The sequence below is a fragment of the Martes martes genome (genome assembly GCF_963455335.1).
Source record: "Martes martes genome assembly, chromosome: 15".
NCBI lineage: Eukaryota > Metazoa > Chordata > Mammalia > Carnivora > Mustelidae > Martes > Martes martes.
In genome coordinates this window covers 24,407,617-24,428,753 of record NC_137903.1, presented here as the reverse complement: position 1 = coordinate 24,428,753, position 21,137 = coordinate 24,407,617, and the positions used below count along the sequence as shown (strand labels likewise).

The following is a 21,137-nucleotide window of genomic DNA, read 5'->3' as shown; positions in this document are numbered from 1 at the left end:
AGTCCTGCTTGCTGGGTTTCTGCAAACCCCCTCATGGGCCGGGAAACAATAGCCCTTTGACTGCATTTCTATCCATGGTGACGTGAGCTGATGAAACTGGCAAGCAGATAATGGAGGGAATGGGTTAGATGTCCTAGGCGGGAGGTCGTGGCAAAATGGATCTGTGGTTGACGAGAGGAATTTCAACACGTATCTTAATCAGTTCCTCAGATAGGTTGTCTGAGATGCCCTGCCTCCTACCTTCCTTGAATCAGTTTGACTCCTTTTGGCCCACAAGACTCGGGCTTCAGAGGTTTGGCTGGGCGTTCGCAAATCAGCCCAGCCGGTGACAATGAGCAGTGAGGCTCTGTCTGGGAGACGCCACAGCACAGGGGAAGAACATGAGACTGGGAATCAGGTAGCCTGGGTGGGGACCAAGGGCTCCAGATGGCTTCTTTGTTTATTTTTCTTATTGCTTTAATTCCCTACCACAATTTCGAGATTCTCTGGAGGTTGACTGTGGTCAGAGAAGCAAATCTGAATAAAAATCTGGTTCTTAGATAGGACAGACTTCTCAGATTTTGGAAAATCACCATGAGTGGAAGGGAGAATGGGGATAAAGAACAGGCAGCAAGCTCTCATTGTGGCAACAAGCTCTCTTCTAGTTCTGCATTCTAGAAAACAGCCCTGATGAATAAATTCTTTTTTTTTTTTCTTTGCTCTTCCCCCCTTTGGCTTCTGAATGTCTGTGCACTTGCCTAAGAAAACATTTCTCAACCTCTTCAGAATATTTAGAATTAAATACAAATTATAAGAATATATCACAACTTAGTGTACTCTTTATGCATTGGGTTTACACAAAAAGTTGACATGCTCTGGCTTGGAGACCCTGACCTCAGCTCCTCAACCTGCTGTCTTCGGCCCCGCATATTTTGCTTCAGAGCCCCTAAGGCCACGAAGAATGCGGAACTGACGAGTCCACCCCAACTACAAGCTAGGACATCTTGATTAAATTAGTGTGTGTGTGGGGGGGGGGCGGTGGAGAGAAAGGCACAGTGACACAAAGGGCGTTTTGAGGAGCCCGGTAGTGCCTGTGGAGAATGAATGTTCTCGGTAAATATGGCCATGACCTGTAGGTCCACACATGCCAGAGACACAGCTCAATTGTCCCCAGGAGTTGGGGGCTGGGGATGATCAGGGGAAGAGGCCAGTCTGCAGCCACACTCCCCAGCCCCGAGTGGAGAGGGCAGCCCAGCATGGAAAGGCAGGAATGCAGGAAGGCCCACTGGTGCTTTCTTTTTTCTATAACTTTTACGGCAGGCGATTCTTTGATCATGGTCCTTGTTTGGGGTTTGGATCAAAAAGTGCCTTCCTTTTCCTTCCCTCTGCTTCTCAGTTCCCCACTGGGCAGTAAGGGAACTCCTGAAAGCATCCTTTGTTTCATGCCTCTTTCCACGCCCTTCTTGGGGGCTCCCCAAGAAGATGGGTGCCTGAACTCTGTAGGGCAGTGCCCCCAGGACAGTGCTTACCCTTGTCACATACCACTGTCTTCATCCCATTCATCCTAAAGTCCCAAGACCAAAGGGAAGAACCGGTGGACGGGTGGACCATTGAAGGCTTCCACGCTGGCCGCCCCGTCAGTGGGAGCGCAGTGGTGGGTAAGCCCCAGCTCAGCTCCATCCGCCCTGTGGCCAGGGTACTCCTCAAAACGTGCGCGTGTCATTTGCCCTTTGAACTGCCAGCCATCCAGATACAGCAAAATGGATTCTTTAAAAGCCGATTACATTTTGGATTCACTCACTGAGCACGGAGCCCAACACGGGGCTTGATCCCAGGACCCCGAGATCACGACCTGAGCCGAAACCAAGAGTCGGCCGCTGAACCGACTGAGCCCCCCAGGCGCCCCTCCCTTGCTTTTCTTAAATTACATCTTCTAGTTAGTCACCTCTAAACAGCATAATTTAATTTTGTGTCTTGCTTCTTTTGTTTGCCATAGTTTGTGCATTCCACCCACGCTTTACCTTGTTTCTTTTCATTGCTCTAGGGGCCCATTTATGATTGTACCACAATTTACTTATTAATGTGCATTTTGTTATCAATGGGCCTTGGGTTGTTTTGCTGGGGGACTACTGCAAACGGTGCCACTGTGAACATTCTTATATGTGTACACCCGTGTCCACGTGGCCAGATTTCTAGGGTGTATGCCTAGTAGTGGAATTGCTGGGTGAAAAAATAAACATATCTCCTTCTTTACTATATAATGCCCAACCTTCTCCCATGACGTCAATAGTCACTTTCACCCCCACCAACAATGTATGAGTTTCATTTTTCTACATCCTTGCCAACATTTAGTCTGGTCAGATTTTTAACTTTAGCTGTAGTTTTATCTTTAACTGTTTCAATGTTAACTATTGTCAGATTGGTTTTAGTTTGCATTTTCCTGATTATTGCGTTCAAGGGTCTTTCCTTATTTTTACTGACCATGTTAGATATATTCTCTAGTGAAGTACTAATATCCTGAATACTAGTCATTTTCCTGATTATATGTGTTAGACATATATTCTCCTACACTGTGACTTACCTGTTGTTTTTTTTTCTTTCTACTGATTAGTAAACGTTCTTAATTTTGGTGTGGTTGTACCCATTTTCTTTTTCTTTTTCTTTTTTTTTTTTTAAAGATTTTACTTATTTATTTGACAGAGAGAGATCACAAGTAGGCAGAGAGGCAGGCAGAGAGAGAGAGGGAGCAGGCTCCCTGCTGAGCAGAGAGCCTGATGCGGGGCTTGATCCCAAGACCCTGGGATCATGACCTGAGCGGAAGGCAGAGGCTTTAACCCACTGAGCCACCCAGGCGCCCCTCCCATTTTCTTTTATGGTTAGTGCTTTTCTACCATGTCAAAGAAAACCTTTCCTACCCTAAGGTCTTGAAGATATTCCATTGTATTACCTTCTGTAAGTTATAGTTTTGTCTTTCACATCATGGTCTAAAGCCATGCCCATGAAACCAGTTTTTATATATAGTGCAAGGTAGGGCACAATTTAATTTAAAAAAAAAAGATACGTAATTTCCATATGATCATTGACTGAAAATTATATCCCTCCTCCCCCACAACCACACACTTGCTCTTCTTTTTTTTTTTTTTTTTTTTAAGATTTTTTATATTTACTTGGGAGAGAGAGAGCAAGAATAAGCACAGGCAGGGGGAGCAACAGCAGAGGGAGAAGGAGGCTCCCCGCTGAGCAGGGAGCCTGATGCAGGGCTTGATCCTGGGACTTGGGATCATGACGTGAGCCGAAGGCAGACTAAGCCACCCAGGTGCCCCCGACACACTTGCTTTTCTAAAAAAGTTGTGTTGAAAATTTACCCCATGCCAGGCATGGTCCTAAATGCTTTCCATGCAGAAAGCAGAGAGGTGACATTTGAGCTGGGTTTCTAGTGAATGAAAAGGATTTTGTAATTAGAGACGGAAAAGGAAGGTGTTTGTGAGACTGCCTGGGGTGGGGAGGGTGGGGGAGCAGGGTGAAAGGACCTTCCATGTGGAAGGAACTGGCTTCAGGACAAAAGAGCACAGGCAGAAGGGAGGATTCTCCAGAATCACTATTGTGAGTACAATAGTTTGGCTAAATCAGAGTATTTATGAGGAAAGTAGTTGAAACAAAGCTGAGAAGAGCCCTGAATGCCCAATGAAGGAGTCTGAATTTTTTTCTGGAGAGCATTTGGGTACCGTGGAAGGTTTATTCATAGGAAAATGACGTAATAGAGCCGCCGTTCAGAAAGACTGGGCCTCTAATTCAGGTGTGGGGGAAGCAGTGCCAAGAGGGATGAAAAGGAGACAGATGTCAGATGTGTCATGAAGGAAAAGTCAACAGCTCATGGCCACTTATTGGAAAGAGAATTAGAAGTCAATGATTACTTCTTTCTGTTTTTATGCTACTGTCACAGAGTAGAGGCCAGTGTGGTGTTAAGGAATTTGGGATAGCTGGTGAGCCTGACATTGTCACATATGTCCCAGGAACTAGATGGCCAGACCTTCCTTGGAGCCCCACAGGGCCCATTACATGTGCTCATTTTTAGAACTTCATGTGAAGTTCCTCCATTCTGCGGACTCTGGGTCACCAGAGAATGCCTGAGGTTTGAACCTGGATTCTGAATCACTATGGCAAATTTTATAGATTCCCTTCATGTGAGGTAGAGTGAGCCCCCTCCTGCCCTTTGGTGGACTGTGGTTTTTGAAAAGCCCCTAAGGAAGTAATGAGGAACCATATTTAAAACCTCAGATTTGCTTCTCTTTTGTTTTACCAGAATATTTTGGTCACCATGTCCTGGGAGATGGATTATTTTAAAACATAAATGTGGTAAGCCTTCATGTTCCCCAATATCTATGCATTCTTTCATACAGAACATATTTCAGTACTGGTTCCGAATCCAGTATTGCACTGGACCTGGTGAGGGCTACATGCAAACATAACATAATCTCTGTCTTCAGAGCTTAGACTTTGGGTTGTACTTCTAGAAACGGCAGTTTGTGTAATTCAGACCAACCTTATGCTCCTTTGGAGCTGTTTTTCCCCAGGAGGCATCTACTATTCTAGAAAAGACCACTGAGGGCCAAGAAGCTGAGCAGAGCTTTCAATAGCCTTGTAGGGCTAACAGGACAGAAACTGGAATACAAGGTCAAGGGAGGGGGAGCCCTGGTAAACTTCTCAGGCTTTAGGACCCCACAGGTCTGTAGCTTAGAAGTGAGGGGGAACCAGAAATAGACTTCAGCAGTCTTACAGGACTGAAGCCTAACTTCAAATTATCTTAATCTCTAGTTGGATTAAGATGATCTAGGACAGTAGTCACTAGAGGCAAATGGAAATCTTCTCTAGTGAAAGGTCCTATCCTCCTAGGTCTAACAGTTCCCACTCATCATTTTGTATGTATAGTGCTTCTAAGAAAAACAATATACCCACAGGAGATCCATGTAATGGTTTTCAGACAAACCTTAAATTAACTATGTTTCATACATTTGTGATATCAAATAATAGCAAAAAACTAGAAATTATAAAAAAGAATCAACTTAAAATGGATCAAAGATGTAACTCTAAGAGCTTAAACTCTTAGAGGAAAGCAGGCGTAAATCTTTGACCTTGGATTAGGTAATATTTCTTAGATCTGACACCAAACATAAGCAGTAAAAGAAAAAATACATAAATTGAACTTCATCAACATTATAAACTTGTGTGCATCAAAAGACACTGTCAAAGAGATTAAAAAGACAACCTATAGACTCAGAGAAAATATTTTCAAATCATATGTCTGATAAGGATCTAGTATTCAGAATATATAAGGAACCCTTAGAGCTCAACAACAAGAGGACACACAACCCAATTTTGCAAAAGGTGAAAGGCTTGCGTAGACATTTCTACAAAGAAGGTATCCAAATGGCCAGTAAACAGAAGATGCTCAGCCGTGGTAGTCATTAGGGAAGAACCAATCAAAACCACAGTGAAATACCACTTCGTACCCACTGGGATGGCTGTCATGAAAGAAAATAAGAAAAGCACGAGTGTTGGCAAGGATGTAGAGATGTTGGAACCTTCATACGTTGCTGGTGGGATTGTTAACTGGTGCACATGCTGTGAAAAACAATTTGGCAGTTCCTCAAAAATGTCACCAAAACTTATGCAAAAACATAGGAGTTACCCTATGACCCAGCAGTTCTGTTTCCCTACATCTATACCCAAGGGAATTGAAGACAGGCTCACTGAAAAACTTGTACATAAATGTTTATAGTGGCGTTATTCATAATCACCCCCAAACAAAAACAATCCAAATATTCATCACCTGATTAATGGCTAAAAATAATGTGGCATATCCATGCACTGGAATATTTCTCACCCAGAAAAAGGAAATGAGTACTGATACCAGCATGGAGGGACCTTGGAAACAATGTGCCAGGTGAAAGAAGTCAGCCACATTTTGTATGATTCCATTTGATAGGAAATATCCAAAATGGGCAAACCCAGAGAGACAGTAGATTAGTGGTTATCAGGAGCTGAGGGGAAAAGGTGGTGCTGCTGGAAGTGAATACTAACAGGTATGAGGTTTCTTTTGGGGTGATAGAATGTTCTGGAATTAGAAAGAGGTGATTATTGCACAACCTTGTGAATATCCTAAAAACCACTGAATTGTACACTTTATTTATTTTTTAATTGTGCACTTTAAAGTAGTGAATTGTATGGTATGTAAATTTTATCTCTATTTAAATAAGGAAGACTCGGGCACCTGGGTGGCTCAGTGGCATGGGCCTCTGCCTTCAGCTCGGATCATGATCCTGGGGTCCTGGGATCAAGTCCCACATCGGGCTCTCTGCTTAGCGGGGAGCTTGCTTCCTCCTCTCTCTCTGCCTGCCTCTCTGCCTACTTGTGATCTCTCTCTGTCAAATAAATAAATAAAATCTTTAAAAAAAAAAAAAAAAAGAAGACTCAAGCAGAAATTTTAGTACTGAAAATACACAGTAACTAAAATAGAGAACTCAGTGTGTGAATTGAACGGATTAGACAAAGAGTAGAGAATTAGACAAAGAATAAAGAAGTAATGAACAGAAAGGTAGGTCAGAAAAAATAGATCTCCTGAAGCTTAGAGAGGTCAAAGGATGGGAAATACAAAAAAGAGCATAGAAGACTTATGGGAATGGTGAATGGGCCTAACATGCATACACGTGAAGTTCCAGAAGAAGGGAGCAGAGAGAATGGGTAGAAACAATATTTGAAGAGAAAATGGTGGTGAATTGTCCAAACTAGAGAAAGATCTCAAGTTGCAGGTTGAAGAAGCATTATGGACCCCATGTAGGCTAAACAAAGAAAGTTATATGTGGGCACATTATAGTAAAATTGTCTCTCTCTGACAGAGAGAATCTAAAACTTTCAGACAGCTAGAGATAGAGAGGGAAGGAAAAAAAGGCATATGACCTTCAAAGGAACAGCAACAAGGTGGACAGCTGAGTTCTCAGTAGAAATAGTGGAAAACAGGACACAGTGGAATGAAAAGCTGAAAGAAATATCTTTCAAAAGTGAAAGTGAACTAGACATTTTTAGGCAAGAAAAAAGAGGAGACTTGATCACCAGCAGCCCTGCACTAAAAGGAATACTAAACGGTATTCTTTGTGCAGAAAGAAAATGATCCCAGATAGAAGCCTTGAGATGCAGGAAAAGAAACAGTGTCCACCTAAATGAATAGTGACTGTTAAAAAAAAAAAAAAATTCATATGAGGTGTTAAGCACATATAAAATGAATGAAAATGGCAGCAATAGAGCCTATCTTTAGGTGGGGGTGGGGAAATAGGTTTAACAGTATTGTGCGAAAAGTGGTAAGAATATTAATTTATATTAGACTTCGGCAAGTCAGGCATAGACATTGTAATTTAGTTAGGGTTACCAGTAGAGAAATAGCATCTCTACCAATCTAAGAGAGGAGGAAACTTAGTTTATAAGAAATGGCCCCCAAAAAGATAAGGATGATTCTGGTGAAGGCAAAAGTGTTGGGACATGGAACATGGTGCTGGCTTCCAGGGATTAAGGGTGGAAGAGAGTTAGACTGTGGAGGGAGGCAGCATGAGGGAATTTTTTTGGTAGATGATGGAACTGTCCTGTGTCTTAACTGTGGTGGATTTCACCAAACACACAGAATATGCCAGAAAGTGACTCTGTATTTTTTAAAAATGGAAGAGAAAAAGAAAATAATAAATAAGAGGAAAGGAGGCTATAGGGACAGTTAGAACAAATGGCATATAGCCGTTTGGTGGATTTGAATGTATTGGCAATTAATTACAAGGATACATTGACTCCTGTAAAATTAAAAGGTAGATTGTCAAACAGATTTTAAGCAAAACCAAAGTGTATGTTGCTTATAAGAGAAGACACATGACTTAAGTATAAGCATATAGAAGGATTTAAAGCAGAATGATGGGAAAGAAAGCTCGATAAGATCAGACCAACTAGATTTTAATTAAAAAATTATTAGAGATAAAGGGAGACATTTTATAATAATTGGAGATTTAAAGTTACCAGGAAGTAGTATATAATTAATAACGTAACCTTAAAATACATTAAGTCAAAAACAGACTATTAAAAGAAGGAACAGACAAACACCAACCCCAATGGGAGATTTTATAATACACATGTCTTGATGAGTGATTAAACAATTAGACCAAAAACAATTCAGTAAAGATGTAGAGAGTTGAAAACCAGTTAAACTGCCTAAATGGCATATACGGGCACGGTGCCTAACTGTAGGCAGACACACATTCTTTTCAAGCGTACCTGGAGCTTTTGTAAAGCCTGAATCAAAGAGAAACATTGAAGCACTTGGTGAAAAATCAGAGCTGAAGATTGGAAATTGCCGATTTCCAAACTCTGGACATTTTCCTTCTTAGAGTTCAATGATTTTTCATCGGTATTGAGGTACTGGCAAGAGGGAAGGTGCCCTCTTCCAAGGATACAGGTTTTTTTTTTTAAGTGTCTGAGGACCAGGCCGGATGGGAGTGGCAGTGGGGACCTAGTGCTGACGAAGACAAAAAGATCACACACCCCCTCCTCCGTATCAGAAGAGACTTGTCCCAACCCAGGTCTCCACCCCAGCCCCAGGGACGTGGGTTCTACTCCTCTGCCAACAAAGAGTTCTGCTTGTCTCCTAGGGTCGGCCTTAGGCAACTCTTGGGTCCAGCTCGGGCACCTGGAGTGCCAAGAAAATGGTCTCTCCACGCTTGGACCTCCACCTCCACCTCCTTGCTCGATGGTGGGATCTGAGGCAACTCCAAAAGCACTAAAACTACACACATCCTTCAATGAATTGGCTTTGCTGCTGGGTTCCTCTTTCTCAAAGTATTTAATCAGCGATTTTCCCAGTGCCCCAGGCATTTCCTGTACGGGCGCTGCTGACTTTTACTTCCTACCAGGCCGCCCTCCTCTCTGTGTTCACGCTGCCAACTTTCAGATGAGCTCTATTAACTCGTGTTCTCCCAGCCTTTCCCCAGCCATCTGGGAACCTTCTTCCCATCCCCCAGCTCCTGGAATTCCTTATTGTGGGAGGGCATATGTTTGCAAGCACCTTATCATTCTGCCTTTCCTCCCTCCCTCCCTCCCTCCTTCTTGCCCAGTTCCAAGCCATTGATTGTTTTTTCTCCAGCGTTCATTTTACAGTTGCTGAGAGATTTGTACTCTCATGTTGCCTGTTTGCCTTTGTGTCTTTTGTCCCCTGTGTCCTGGTCTATCCAGGGCACTACAGTTACCTAGATACCATTTCTATGCCTTTAGTGTCCTGCCTGGGAGATCTTCAGTATGACCTCAAGAAATGCTTTGGCACTCGAGATCAGAGCCTGAAGACATTATTACACTCCTGCTAACATCTTTATCCAGAAGAGTTAAAGGTGGAAATGTGCCAAGAAAAGGATCACAGTGGTGATTTAAGAAATGAAGCCTCAGACTTGGTTGTCTCTTCCCTTTTAAGGGATGTTGCTTTCAGCTTATTTTCTTAGTATGAGAAGGGGCCCTTCTCAGAGATGAAAACAACCGTAGAGGAACATTCAGGTTGTTACGTGTCTGTGCCGTCCGAGGTCCTAGGAGAGCAGGGGGCCTTCAGCTTCTTCCTGGCCCCCAGCCCCATCCCTGGCCCTGCCCCAGTCTAGTGGGATTCAGTCTTATCTGAATTATGTGTTTCCACGGCAAGAGGTTCGGTTCCTTGTAACAGAGCAGAGTGAGCATCCGAGGAAGGTAGGAGCTGAATCCAGAGTTCACTGTCATGCTAGAGAATGGATTTTCTCCCAGGGCCACTAGTATTACTGTGGTTATTAAGTCTGGCGAGTCACATGTTTCGGAACTTTTGGAAAAGCCTTAAGGAAATGGCTTTCAGAAATAAGTGCCCTAGAGGAGAAAGCCCCTGGATTTCATTAAACCAGAACTTGGTAATGGGCAGTCTTTGATTTTTCTGACCTAGGCAGTAGGGAGCTCCTACCTTTGGACATTTAATTTATGATACCCATTGAACGAAGTCCCAGTTGTGCAGTTGAGAAGGATTTTTTCTGTTTAATCTTCCTGAAGGGATAGAAAGTAATTCTATCCTCCTTATTTTCCTTCTACATTACCTCCCTCCGCTCCCAGTTTCCTCCTTTCTGCTAAACACCTACTCCCCCCCTCCTTGGGAAAACTGCATATTTCTTAAGGAGTCATTGTTACCTTGGTTCTTACTGAAACTGAGGAGGAGAATGGATTGTGCAGCAGGGGGCATAGGGAAAAGCAAAGATTCTTCTTCCCCGTGGGTTGATAGAGCCCTTCCATCGGAGGGAGTTAGCTACAGTCCTGCCTGGCCATTGGCTTCTGGGACCTTCCCAGTTCCACCTAACACGATCATTAACGTATTGTGAGGGCCCAGAAGGAGGAGCACAGTGTGGTGGAGAGAGCGCTCAGGTGGTGTTAGAGAGGGCTGGATTCTAATATCGTAATACCGAACTGTTACTGAATATACTCGGTGCCACATTCTGTTTCAAGGACTTTACATGGAGTATTATCTCATTACTAACCCTATTTTGCAGATGTGGACACTAAGATATGGAGCAGTTAAATAATTTACCCGAGGTCCTGTGATCAGGTAGCGGAAGCAGGATTCAAACCCTGCTCCATGCCGAGCCTGGCTGTCTCTTCACCCACCTCCAGGACTGCAGTGGTCCCAGGCAGGGTGCTGAAGAGCTGCATGACCCTAGAAATGTCATTTCACCTTTTGTGGCTCAGCTGTGAACTGTGACCTGAGGGAGTTTATGTGAGCAACTTCTGATGGAGTTTCCACTTTGAATAATTTGTATGTGGAAAAGGCAACTATGTTATTTTATTCTCGTGGTTAGGTGAAAGCACAGTGTTTAAGTCTAAACTAAAATTTGATCTAATTGATTCAACAACTGATTACTTCACAGTTCCTGTGCACAAAGCCGTGGGCTGGGCACTGTGGGAGACAGAAGGGGCTTTAAAAGTTATAATCTGGGGTGCCTAGGTGGCTCAGTCAGTTAAGTGTCTGCATTCGGCTCAGGTCATGATGTCAGGGTCCTGGGATCGAGCCCTACATCGGGCTCCCTGCTCCATGGGGAGTCTGCTTCTCCCTCTGCCCTTCCTCCTACTCATTCTCTTGATCTCTCTCTCTCTCAAATAATAAATAAAATTAGAAAAAATAAAAGTTATAATGTGTTCTGTTGTTTAGGCTAAGAAATTCAGATAATTAAACAAGAATCTCATTGAGAAACCTGTTGCGTTAGAAAGTGAATTCCGAGACAGGTATTTTGGGTCTCAGACTGTATCTGGTTTTGGACATTTTCTTTTAAGTTATGACTCCTGTCACCGGGAGCGCTTAACTACACCCATTCACTTCTGAGTGAAGGAGCTACTGATGAGATTAGTTTTTACAGTGCTGACAAGCTCAAGAGGTTCTTTAAAAGTGAAACGTGCCTGCTTGGGGAGTCGCTGATACTGAAGCAATGTCATTATAACCTGAAATTTCTATCCTCATTTAGAAAGGCAAATTCAAAGAAAAAGGATATGTTGTAGAATACCTAGATTTTTTTGAAGTCGGATTTCTGTTTCTGGCATGCTGGGTTCCCCATCTAACTTGCTCTGGGGTTAGGTTAAAGTGCAGAATCCTCATAGCTGAAATAGAAAAAGGGGAAAAAAAAAAAAAGGACCTCAAATAGAAAACTAGCTTGAGACGTTCCCTTTCTAGTAAGGCCTTTGAGCCCAAAAGAATTGTGTTCTGATAGGCTTGGACATCAGGGTAATGTCGATCTTTCTCAGTGGCTTGTAAATGTTAAACTCTTCTGTGTTTTGCTATATTCCCAGTCAGACCATGAGTGCTTGACACATAATAGGCCTTCCGTAAATATTTGCCAGCAGACTCCTTCTTGCTCACTCCTTGAAACCCAGCATTTCCCCCTTGCCAAGATCTAGGAATTCAACCTGCTTTCAAACGTCTGATTCCCCACCTGGAGAACGCAAGTCATTTAGCGTCTTAGCTGGTGGGCTCTAGTCTCTAGCCCACTGTTTTCTTTATTAATTCCACAACGTCAGCGTACCCAGCCTTTTTAAACCTATGCATAAAGATTCATTAATGGGTTATAGAATGAACCTAGTGAGTTATGACTAATATTAAAAAAAATAGAAGAGAAGAGAAAAGAATAGGAAATAGCAGAATGCAGTGTGCCTAATAAGTACTTTTATTGTAGACACACCATAATATATTGGAGTGCAGTTCGAAAAATGTGCGAATCTGAAATCCCAGTCTCCCCTGTCTTTAGAAGGTAAAAGCACTTTAGGTGTCGCTCTCACGGCAGCTCCCAGCCCACCTCTGTGTGAAAGTCTTGCAATTCAGTATATTTGTATTTTACCACTGGCCTGGGCTCCCCAGAGTATGAGTTTGTAACTGGAGCACAGCCTTGCTAGAACCATCACGGGGTACCCTAATGCGTGCACTAGAGACAGTCCCTCTGCATATACGCGAGCGGTGTGGCCAAGGGGACGTCAAGAAGTGGTGTCTGAGCTCTGACCTGCAGGATCGCCACCCGCGCACCCCCCCCCCCCGTGACTTCTGATGGGCCGAGGTGGGTTGGGGAAGGGCCAGACACCGAGTCTGCCATCCTGGAGCACCGGCCCTGCCGCCAGACACCCACTCCTTTTCCTCCTGTCCTCCCCACCAAAAAGCATTGCAGGCAGAGCGCCAGCTCATGAAACGGGGCCTCTTTGAAGTGCCGAATGAGTGTCCCTGCAGCTGTCACTCTACATCTGGTGGTGCTTCTCCTGCCAGAGCTTCATAGAGGCTTTGTATCTTTCCTTTCCTCAGAAAGCTGTATGTGTAAATTCAATTTTATTTTATTTTATTATTATTTTTAAATTTTTATTTATTTATTTGAGAGAGAGAAGTAGGGCGAGTGAACCCAAGCAGGGGGAGAGACAGGCAGAGGGAGAGAGAAGCAGACTCCCCACCAAGCAGGATGCCCGATGTGGGGCTCGGTCCCAGGACCCCAGGACCACAACCTGAGCTGAAGGCAGATGCCCAACCGGCTGAGCCACCCAGGCACCCCGCAAATTCAGTTTTCAACTGGATTTTTTAACAGTTGGTCTCAGGAGTGTCTTTGGGGCTGGGGGGTGCTGGTGCTGGTGGAGGGAGACACATGCCCTTGAAAATTGGATTCTTTTTTGGAAAACTGCTGGCACGGGCTCATCGGCAGGGAACTAAATGAACCACTGTTTCTACCTGCTGACAAGCTAAGCCTTGGGACGGCGCGGAGATTAGCTCTCGTCACATGGCCAAGGTGCGCCTTCCTCTCTTCTTCCTTTCATACAGACGGGGTAATTTTGTGCCTGTCAAATAATACAGCTTTGTAGTACAAATGCCTGTAAACAACAGCCACCCACCCCACTAGTGCTGAGCAAAAGCACTAGAGGATAAATTAAAAGGTGGTCTTCCTGATGAAGGCCGGTTTTAAAACCCTTTCGTCATCCGTGTTCTTTGGAAAATGCCGGTAGACGAACCCATGAACCCATCTGAGCTCAGGAGATGGAGCCATCCAGAGAACGGGGGCAGCCCGGTACCCAGCGGCCTAGACCACACGGCCTCCTGCATTTCAGCCGCTCTGGTCTTCCTCTGCGAGAGGAGGCTTTGGCAGGTTACGGTCCGGGGGAAACAAGACATTTCTGTCGTCCAGTGCTGCTATCTGTTGGGAAAGGAGGATTCCCTGCCCATTTGGTAAACGCACAGCTGGCAGGAGCTGTAGCAATCTCCCTGCGAGCAGGCCCGCCCCAGCAGGCCAGTGGAGTGCCCCCCCCCACTCTCCCCCACTTTTCCCCACCTCCCCCCTACCCCCCTACCCCCCCAAACACACTCTGGCCACACGGTTGTGGGGAGCTTCAAAATAAAAGATCCCCGCCTGTCCCAGAGACCCGGCATTGTTCACTGTGCCACATCTCTATTCTAAATTTAGGCATCTTTTTTTTTTTCCAGGCAAAGATTACTATGCAAACATTTAAGAGAAAAAAAACTTTACCCAAAGTAATTTTTTCCCTCGACTTCTATTTGGTTTCCTGCAATGTTTAGATGACTCATTCTCTTCCAAGAAATTTTAAAGAAAAGAGATGCAGGCTGTGTGATAGCGTACAAAGACTGCTCTGTAAATTCTTATTCCTCCCTGCCTAGAAAACCCATTGCAATTTTTTTTTTTTTTTTTTTTTTTTTAAAGCAGGGAACGGAAAGGCCCTGCAGACTTCATTGTCATGTACTCGGCCTCTTCAGGTTTTGTTGTTCCCGGGATTAAATGTCCCTTTTGTGTTTGGGTGGGGCCCCCTTGTAGCTTCCCAGTTCCGACAGCCCTTCCTGGCTTGCTGGGGCCACGCTTGCCCCCAGAGGCGCACAGTTAGGGTTTCTGAAACAGAGAACGGTGGCCTTTTAGCATCCGTGAGAGGAGAGGGAGGCACTGGCCATTTCCTGCCTCTCTCCTGGTGGCAGCGTTGTTCCTGTTTGCTGCGGGCTTGGTGGGACCACTGTAGCTGGGAGAGCTTCACGTGTGTTCCCGGCTCAGCCCTCAGCCACAGGGAGCCGTAAGTCAGAATCGCTTCAGCAGCCTGTTCAAATAAACAGGGATAATAGTTGAGTCGGTCCTTTTCCAGCTAATCGGTACACGAAAGGAAACATCTGCCTGGGCTTAATTGCTTTTTTATTGGTTATGCTTTTTCTCCTCCTCCCTTCCCCTCCCCCCCCCTTGGCTAGGTTATTTAATTCCTGGGTAAGCAACAGGGTAGAGGAATGGAAGCCTTCTTCCAGAACCTCCACCATTGAAACACAAGGAGGTGGTAAGGGAGGATGGGAGGCTGGCAGGGGAGTTGGGACCTGGAGGTGGGAGGGTAGGGTGTTTGGAGGGCAGGGCATTTGGAAGTGATACTCGTGGTCACTTTCTGGCCCCGTTGCTGACTCTGGGGCTGGCTGGTGAGTCATTTTGCCTCACTTCACCTCCTTGGATCTCTCTGCCTCCGTGGACCTCAGCTCTGCCCCCATGATGGGAAGAAGCCGGTATGTGAGAGTCTAGATGAAAGGCATTTCCTCTTGTGGCTCTTCCAGTGGTTGAGGGCATTGAATGAGAGACATTTGGGAATGGTAAATTTAAGACTGGCAAGCTACCCTGAAGCCATCCATTTTGTAGAGCATCTCGGTCCCCGAGGAGAACTTGCTCATTATCTTCTGCTTTGGGAAGTGAAGCCGACCAGCCGTACACAGAAGCGGGTGGAGGTTGCATCTAATACGGACTCAAGAAGCCAGGCAAAATATCATGAAGGATCCTGGAATGGCAGAGGTTAGGAGGGGCCTTAGGAATACGCTAGCCTTTCATTTTATGGAAGAGAAAACAGAGGCCCAGAGAGAAGAATCGATCGCATTGTTCAAAGTTACCTTCTTGATGGGGGAGGAGCCAAGAATAGGAATGTCATGTGATGGCTTCTTCAGGGCTCCTCCCTCCCACTTCCACCCCACCAGGTGTAAAGAGTCTGTCTCCGCACAACAAAGGTCACACAGGTGTCGTGTTCCGTAATTAATTCCTTAACAGAAAAAGGCAAAGCATTCAAGAGACACGAGAATGCCTGAAGAACCTGTAAAAAAAAGAGCAGGTTCAGGCTCACGACAGTCAAAGGACCGCAGGTCACGAGAAGGTACCTGCTGAATCATCAAGAAAAAAGGTGAAGTGACGTGCTTCTAGGCTTCCGGTGGTGTTTTTCATTGATACAGTTTTTCTCAAGGGCAGTTTAATGGCATGAATGAATAGTCTTTGACTCAGCAATGTGACTTCAGGGACAAAATGATGAAAGGTGTGTGCATAGGTGATGCAGCAAATAATTTAATAGAGCATGTTTTATCATAAAAATAAGGAAGCAAGATGGATATCCAAGAATAGGAGCTGCGGCAATATCATCTTCCATAATGTTCTAGAAGAAGAATATGGGGGGAACTGTTCACAAACGTTTGTTTGAGTAAGTTGCAGTGTGTATAATGCAACCCCGATTTCATGAAAATCGTATGGAAGAAACTAGAAAGATAGATAAAGTCTCAAGTGGTAATTTCTTAGTGGTAGGAATTAAAAGTTGCTTTTCCTTTTTGCCTATCTTCTTGAGTTTTGGCTTTTTTGTTTTGTTTTTCTTTTTCCAGTTTTCTTATTAATTACAATAAACATATATTCCTTTTAGAATCGGAGAAAATAGTTTTAATGTCATACATCTTGAATAAAGCAAGATTGCAAATGATTATGCTTCTGACATGCGAGACCTCTCTTTCTTCCCCTGGGAGTGGAGCCACACCAGGGGTAGTATCTGCCTGCTGTTAGAAGGACATTGTTGGTATCTGATGGGTAGGAAAGAACTAGAAGGAGCTGGCAGAAGATAAAAAGAGGGCTTCCCCTCTCGATGACTCAATGATGCCAATCAGTTTTATCCCCTGCTCTCTTGGGCTCGGCATAGAACACTCGGTACAGAAGGCATGGCTCTTTTCTCCTTCGTGCTTCTTCATCCTTCTTTATTTCTACTATTCTGTCTGTGTCGTTAGATGCCCGAGAACCACTTCTGCTTGGTACTGACAGGTTGGAGACCCCTTCACATGTATTATCCGAATCTGGTACCATTAGCTGATCTCCAAAGCAGTTATTACTGGGGTACCACTGCGCTGGGAGTTTGGGGCAGAAAAAAATCAAGTAAGACCCATACTTCCTTCCTCCTTGGAGGCTCCTATTTGGTGAGGTGCTTCGGAGCCCTTGGATGTTTATGTCCTTTCTGTGGTGTCCTGATTCACATCTGACTTTTTTCCACAATTCTCAAGAAGGCTCAAGCTCAAGTGTCCCAGAAGACTTACTCCACCTAACAACAGTTGCTAGATCAGATGTGGCTTTCAAGCCGGCTCTTCGGGGACCCACTGAAAAATCAAAGCCTACACCCATTTGCCCTCCACACGATTGCCTTAACTAGGCTATAGAAGGGGCGCATTTCATTTTATTAAAACTCTTTGCGTAATCTGACCATAATTGGGTCTGATCGGAGTGGTTATCTGATTTGCTGGATTAAATAATGGGCCTTAATTGAGTCTGTGTTAGTTGTAGAGCCCATAATGCTGTTCTTGCCTTGTCGCCCCCTCCTCCCCCCTTCTGGTTCCCAATTAACCTCCGTTCCTCTTTCCTTGCAGAGTAAAGAAGTCGGCCAGCAGCTCCAAGATGATCTGATGAAGGTCCTGAATGAGCTCTACTCGGTAAGTCAGATGGTGCCTGGCTCTTTAACAAGCAGGGGAAAGCAGCATTTGGCAGCCTGCGGCTGTGTTCCCATCAGCGGCAGCACGGAGCTGAGCTTGAGGACGGTGCATGGTCCCCACTGGGGGTGACTCCACCCATTTCTTTTCCTCACACTCTTATTTTCAAATCTGAACAAGCCCAAAACTCTCAAAATGAGCTCCCTACTCAGCTGCGCAGACTAACCGTGGCCTTGTCAGGGCATAATCGCTGGAGACCAGCCAGGGCCTTCATCGGCACAACTGACCCCCGGTAGCAGCAAGCCGGAGACCCCAAAGCTAATGGTGAGGAACACAGCCTGCGTCGAGCCATTAGTATGTGCCTGCCGGGAAGGACTTCATGTTCAGGGTTGCGCATCAGTTCCTGGCTCCATCTACGTGTTTGCCACGAAAGAGGGTGCCCTAGAGGGCGGCCCAGAGTCCGAAATGCCCCTCATCGGAGGGGCGGATTCAGGCAGAGAGACCAGGCATCGACTGCCTGGGTTTTTAAAAGGCCTTTCAGGGCTCCCGTCTTCAGCAGGGCTGTGCCCAGTCTTTGTGTCATTGTCTAGGTTTGTACCATTCTGTTCTGGAGGTGAAATTGATTTCCAGTGTTTACTTGTTTATTCACTGTGTTTCCTCCCTCCCTCCCTTCCTTCCTTCCTTCCTCTCTCTCTCTCTTTCTTCCTTTCTTTCTTCACAGGAGGACAGGCAGTGGTGACATGCATCACAGCCATTTGGGATCAGAGAATTCCATGTTCTTGATCCAAAAGCCTAGGTGTGGCTCTTTTGTCATGGCAACTGTTGAGCAAGAAAATAGGGTAGAGTAGTCATCAGACTGGCCTCCAGTGACGCTCAGCTTGCTTGGACTTCCTGCTCTGTGACTCTTCTGCTCTGAAGCCAAGCAGATAGATGGGACCCTTTGGTTCGACTCCCAAGTTCTCATTTCTTTCAAGTGCAGTTAAGGCTTTTTTATAAAAATAGAAGCCTGTTGATGTGAATCATTTACAGACTAGATGCATTTTCCTGAGCCCTGTTGTCTTTTTAATGTTTTACGTCTGCATTTTATTTTTAGAGCATCTTCTAGGCACCAAGAAGAGCTATTACTCCCTTTTCCTGGCAAAGAATTCACCAAGATAGAATATGACACATGAAGTCATTATATGAATCCTTTGATTTTCTCGCAATCGTCATGGGCCTCTGCTGTTTGCTCTTTCTGGGGAGGAGTAGGATGGATAGCCAGCAACCCCCAAACCAGCTCAAAACCAGGTTGCCGCTTCTGCAGCAGGACTAGAGGGAGTAACGAAAGAACAGTGCCCAGGGATCTATTAGTTCTGCCCCGTGTCCGAGATCTCCTAATACGCTATGATTTTTAAAAAAGAAATTAGTGAAAGCGTATAGTTCGTGCAGGAATGAGGAAGAAAACTGTGGAACTTGTTGCTCTGGTTTGAAGAGGCTAAACTGGCGAGTTGGACTGCAGTCTTCACGCAGTCCGACATCGGCCAGTGCTTCCGTGTTGACGCAGAGCGTGGAATCTTCCTGCTGGCGTACAGACTGAGAATCGGCTGGGCATGGAGTCCCCTGCCAGGAGGTGAATCGGTATACACTCTTTTTATTTTTATTTTATTTTATTGTCGTGTAGTTGACACACAGTGTTACGATGGTTTCAGGCGTACAACACAGTAATTCAACAAGTGCTCACGAGTGTGCCTGCCGTTCGTTCCATACAATGCTATTATGACACCACTGAGTGTATTCCCTGTGCTGTATCTTTTATCCTTGGATACACATTCGTTTAATTTGTCCAAGGCCAAAATACAAATTTGACTCAGGTCTCCACATATTTCGTGTATCTCCAGTCACACTTCCTAAAATATCCTACAGTAGTTAAGGGTCAAGTGAGTTTGCAGATTCTGTAGGCCATTAGAAAGTTCAGAGGACAGAATTGAGTTGTTTCTTCTGTAGGGTGAGATGAGTGTAGGACTGGCCTCAGGAAGGCACCATGGCATTAGGGTCTCTGACTGTCCCAATTTGCCTAGAACTGAAGGGTTTGGGGGGCATGAGACTTTGAGTGCTACACCTAGGAGAGCCCTTTGGTAAGCAAGGACAGTTGGTCACTCTACATTTGACAGTGGTTTCAATAAGGAAGAACTTGGCAGTCATATAATGGTGGCTTTGGGAAGCTACTTGCTGAGTGTTCTCCTTCTCTCTCTCTCAGAGGAGTTAAGAAGAGAACAAGGGAGACCTTTTTATAGGGAGCTCTCACCTTATTAGCTTTTTGGGAAGGCAAGAGGGCCTTTTGCTTCAGTGACCCCCATGGGCAGTAGAAGTTATTCATGGGCCATGGGATAAAGGAAACCAAGGATATAAGGAACCCACCATGTTCAGTGCTCTCCTTAGCTTGTATCTCCCCTAGTGCTCAAAATATTTCTTTTTGGGAGACTGATTACCCAAGTGTTGATAATTTAAGTACTTTTGAATCTTGATGATCCAAGGGGCAGTGTCTCGGTGTTCCCAAATAAGGATGCCTTTGGGCAGGAGGCCCAGACTCATACCATAAGTGGCCAGCTGCCCCTCTGTACCTTCCTCTTTTCTGCCTGAAGGACCTTTGAATTTCCTGACTTGGCATTCTGTGCCAGAGGCTGCTTCCCACAGCTGCCATTCAGAGAGCAACCCTAGTGAGCATTCTTCTCCATGTGTGTCTCCCCCCATATTGAGCTGGCTGGTTGGTAGGCTATGGTCATAAGTGGTTTTCATTTTCCAACTGGTGACCCAGGGATGCCTTTGAGGTTGGAGCATACTGCTTCCCGAAGAACTCTGGAATTCTCTACCTCAGTTGTACTCAGAGTTTGTATCTGAAAAAGCCCAGCAAGTACCCAAAGGAAGGAGGGTCTGTGGGGGCACAGAAGCCACTTGGATTGGCTAAGTAGGAAGAGTCAAGTAAGCCCTAGAATTGAGAAAGGAAGAAGAGGTGTTGTAATGCTGGGGTGTGGTTGCCCTAGAAGTTTCACACTTCTGTACTCCCCTTGAATATATGGCTGCTTGATTTGGTGCAGCAGCTGTCTGCTGGCCGAGCTGCTACAGACTGGTACTTGGCACCTGCTCCCTTGAGACAGTGTCAGTGAATAGACAACCAGCTCTGCTTGCCTGTTTGTCTCCAGTACTAGGCACTAGAGATACAGAGACAAATAAGAGATGTCCCTGAACTCAAGGCATTTTGTTTTAAGAGAAGAGACAGAAAAGTAAAGCAGCAAGTAAAGTATGAGGTGATGACATTTACATGAAGTCAGGCTTCTTAGAGAGAGATTGAATTGAATCTTAATTGCCAAGAGCTCTTTTATTGTTCCCCAAATGTTCCTTTTTGGTTGTATTCTGTTCTTGTTTCATGACACGATGTCCTTTTGTTTTTCATTGACCTCTCTGGGGATATTATTGATTGCTTTTGAAGATTTCTTCTTTCTGTATACTTTCCGTTCTCTCCTAATGGCTTGTTTTGGTCTTGGCCTTTCATATTAGATATTTTCCTTAAATTTTTGGTACTCCTTAGCTGCCTTTTCTTATTCTGAAGTGTGGCATTGAAAAGCTGGTTGAAAGATCTGTGCTATCTGTGGTCTTTACTGTAGGGTGATCTGACTGGTGTTTCCTTGGGGAAGCCCTAATAATCACTATTTCTAGGTCTTTTTTTTTTTTTTAAAGCCTTTTTTTTTTTTAAAGGTTTATTTATTTCTTTATTTATTTGACAGAGAGAGAGATCACAGTAGATAGAGAGGCAGGCAGAGAGAGAGGGAGAGAGGGAAGCAGGCTCCCTGCTGAGCAAAGAGCCCGATGTGGGACTCGATCCCAGGACCCT

The 21,137-nt window shown here is 44.9% G+C and overlaps 1 protein-coding gene across 2 annotated transcripts in view; it reads left to right on the top strand.

Annotated features, from left to right (window-relative positions):
• Positions 1-21,137, top strand: part of SRGAP2 (SLIT-ROBO Rho GTPase activating protein 2) — a 226,089-nt gene that overhangs the window by 134,347 nt on the left and 70,605 nt on the right. For both annotated transcript variants that reach the window (XM_080823944.1, XM_080823943.1), the window contains exon 4: positions 17,210-17,272. In XM_080823944.1, coding sequence (XP_080680070.1) covers positions 17,210-17,272 — 63 coding nt within the window. The remainder of the gene's footprint in view (positions 1-17,209; positions 17,273-21,137) is intronic.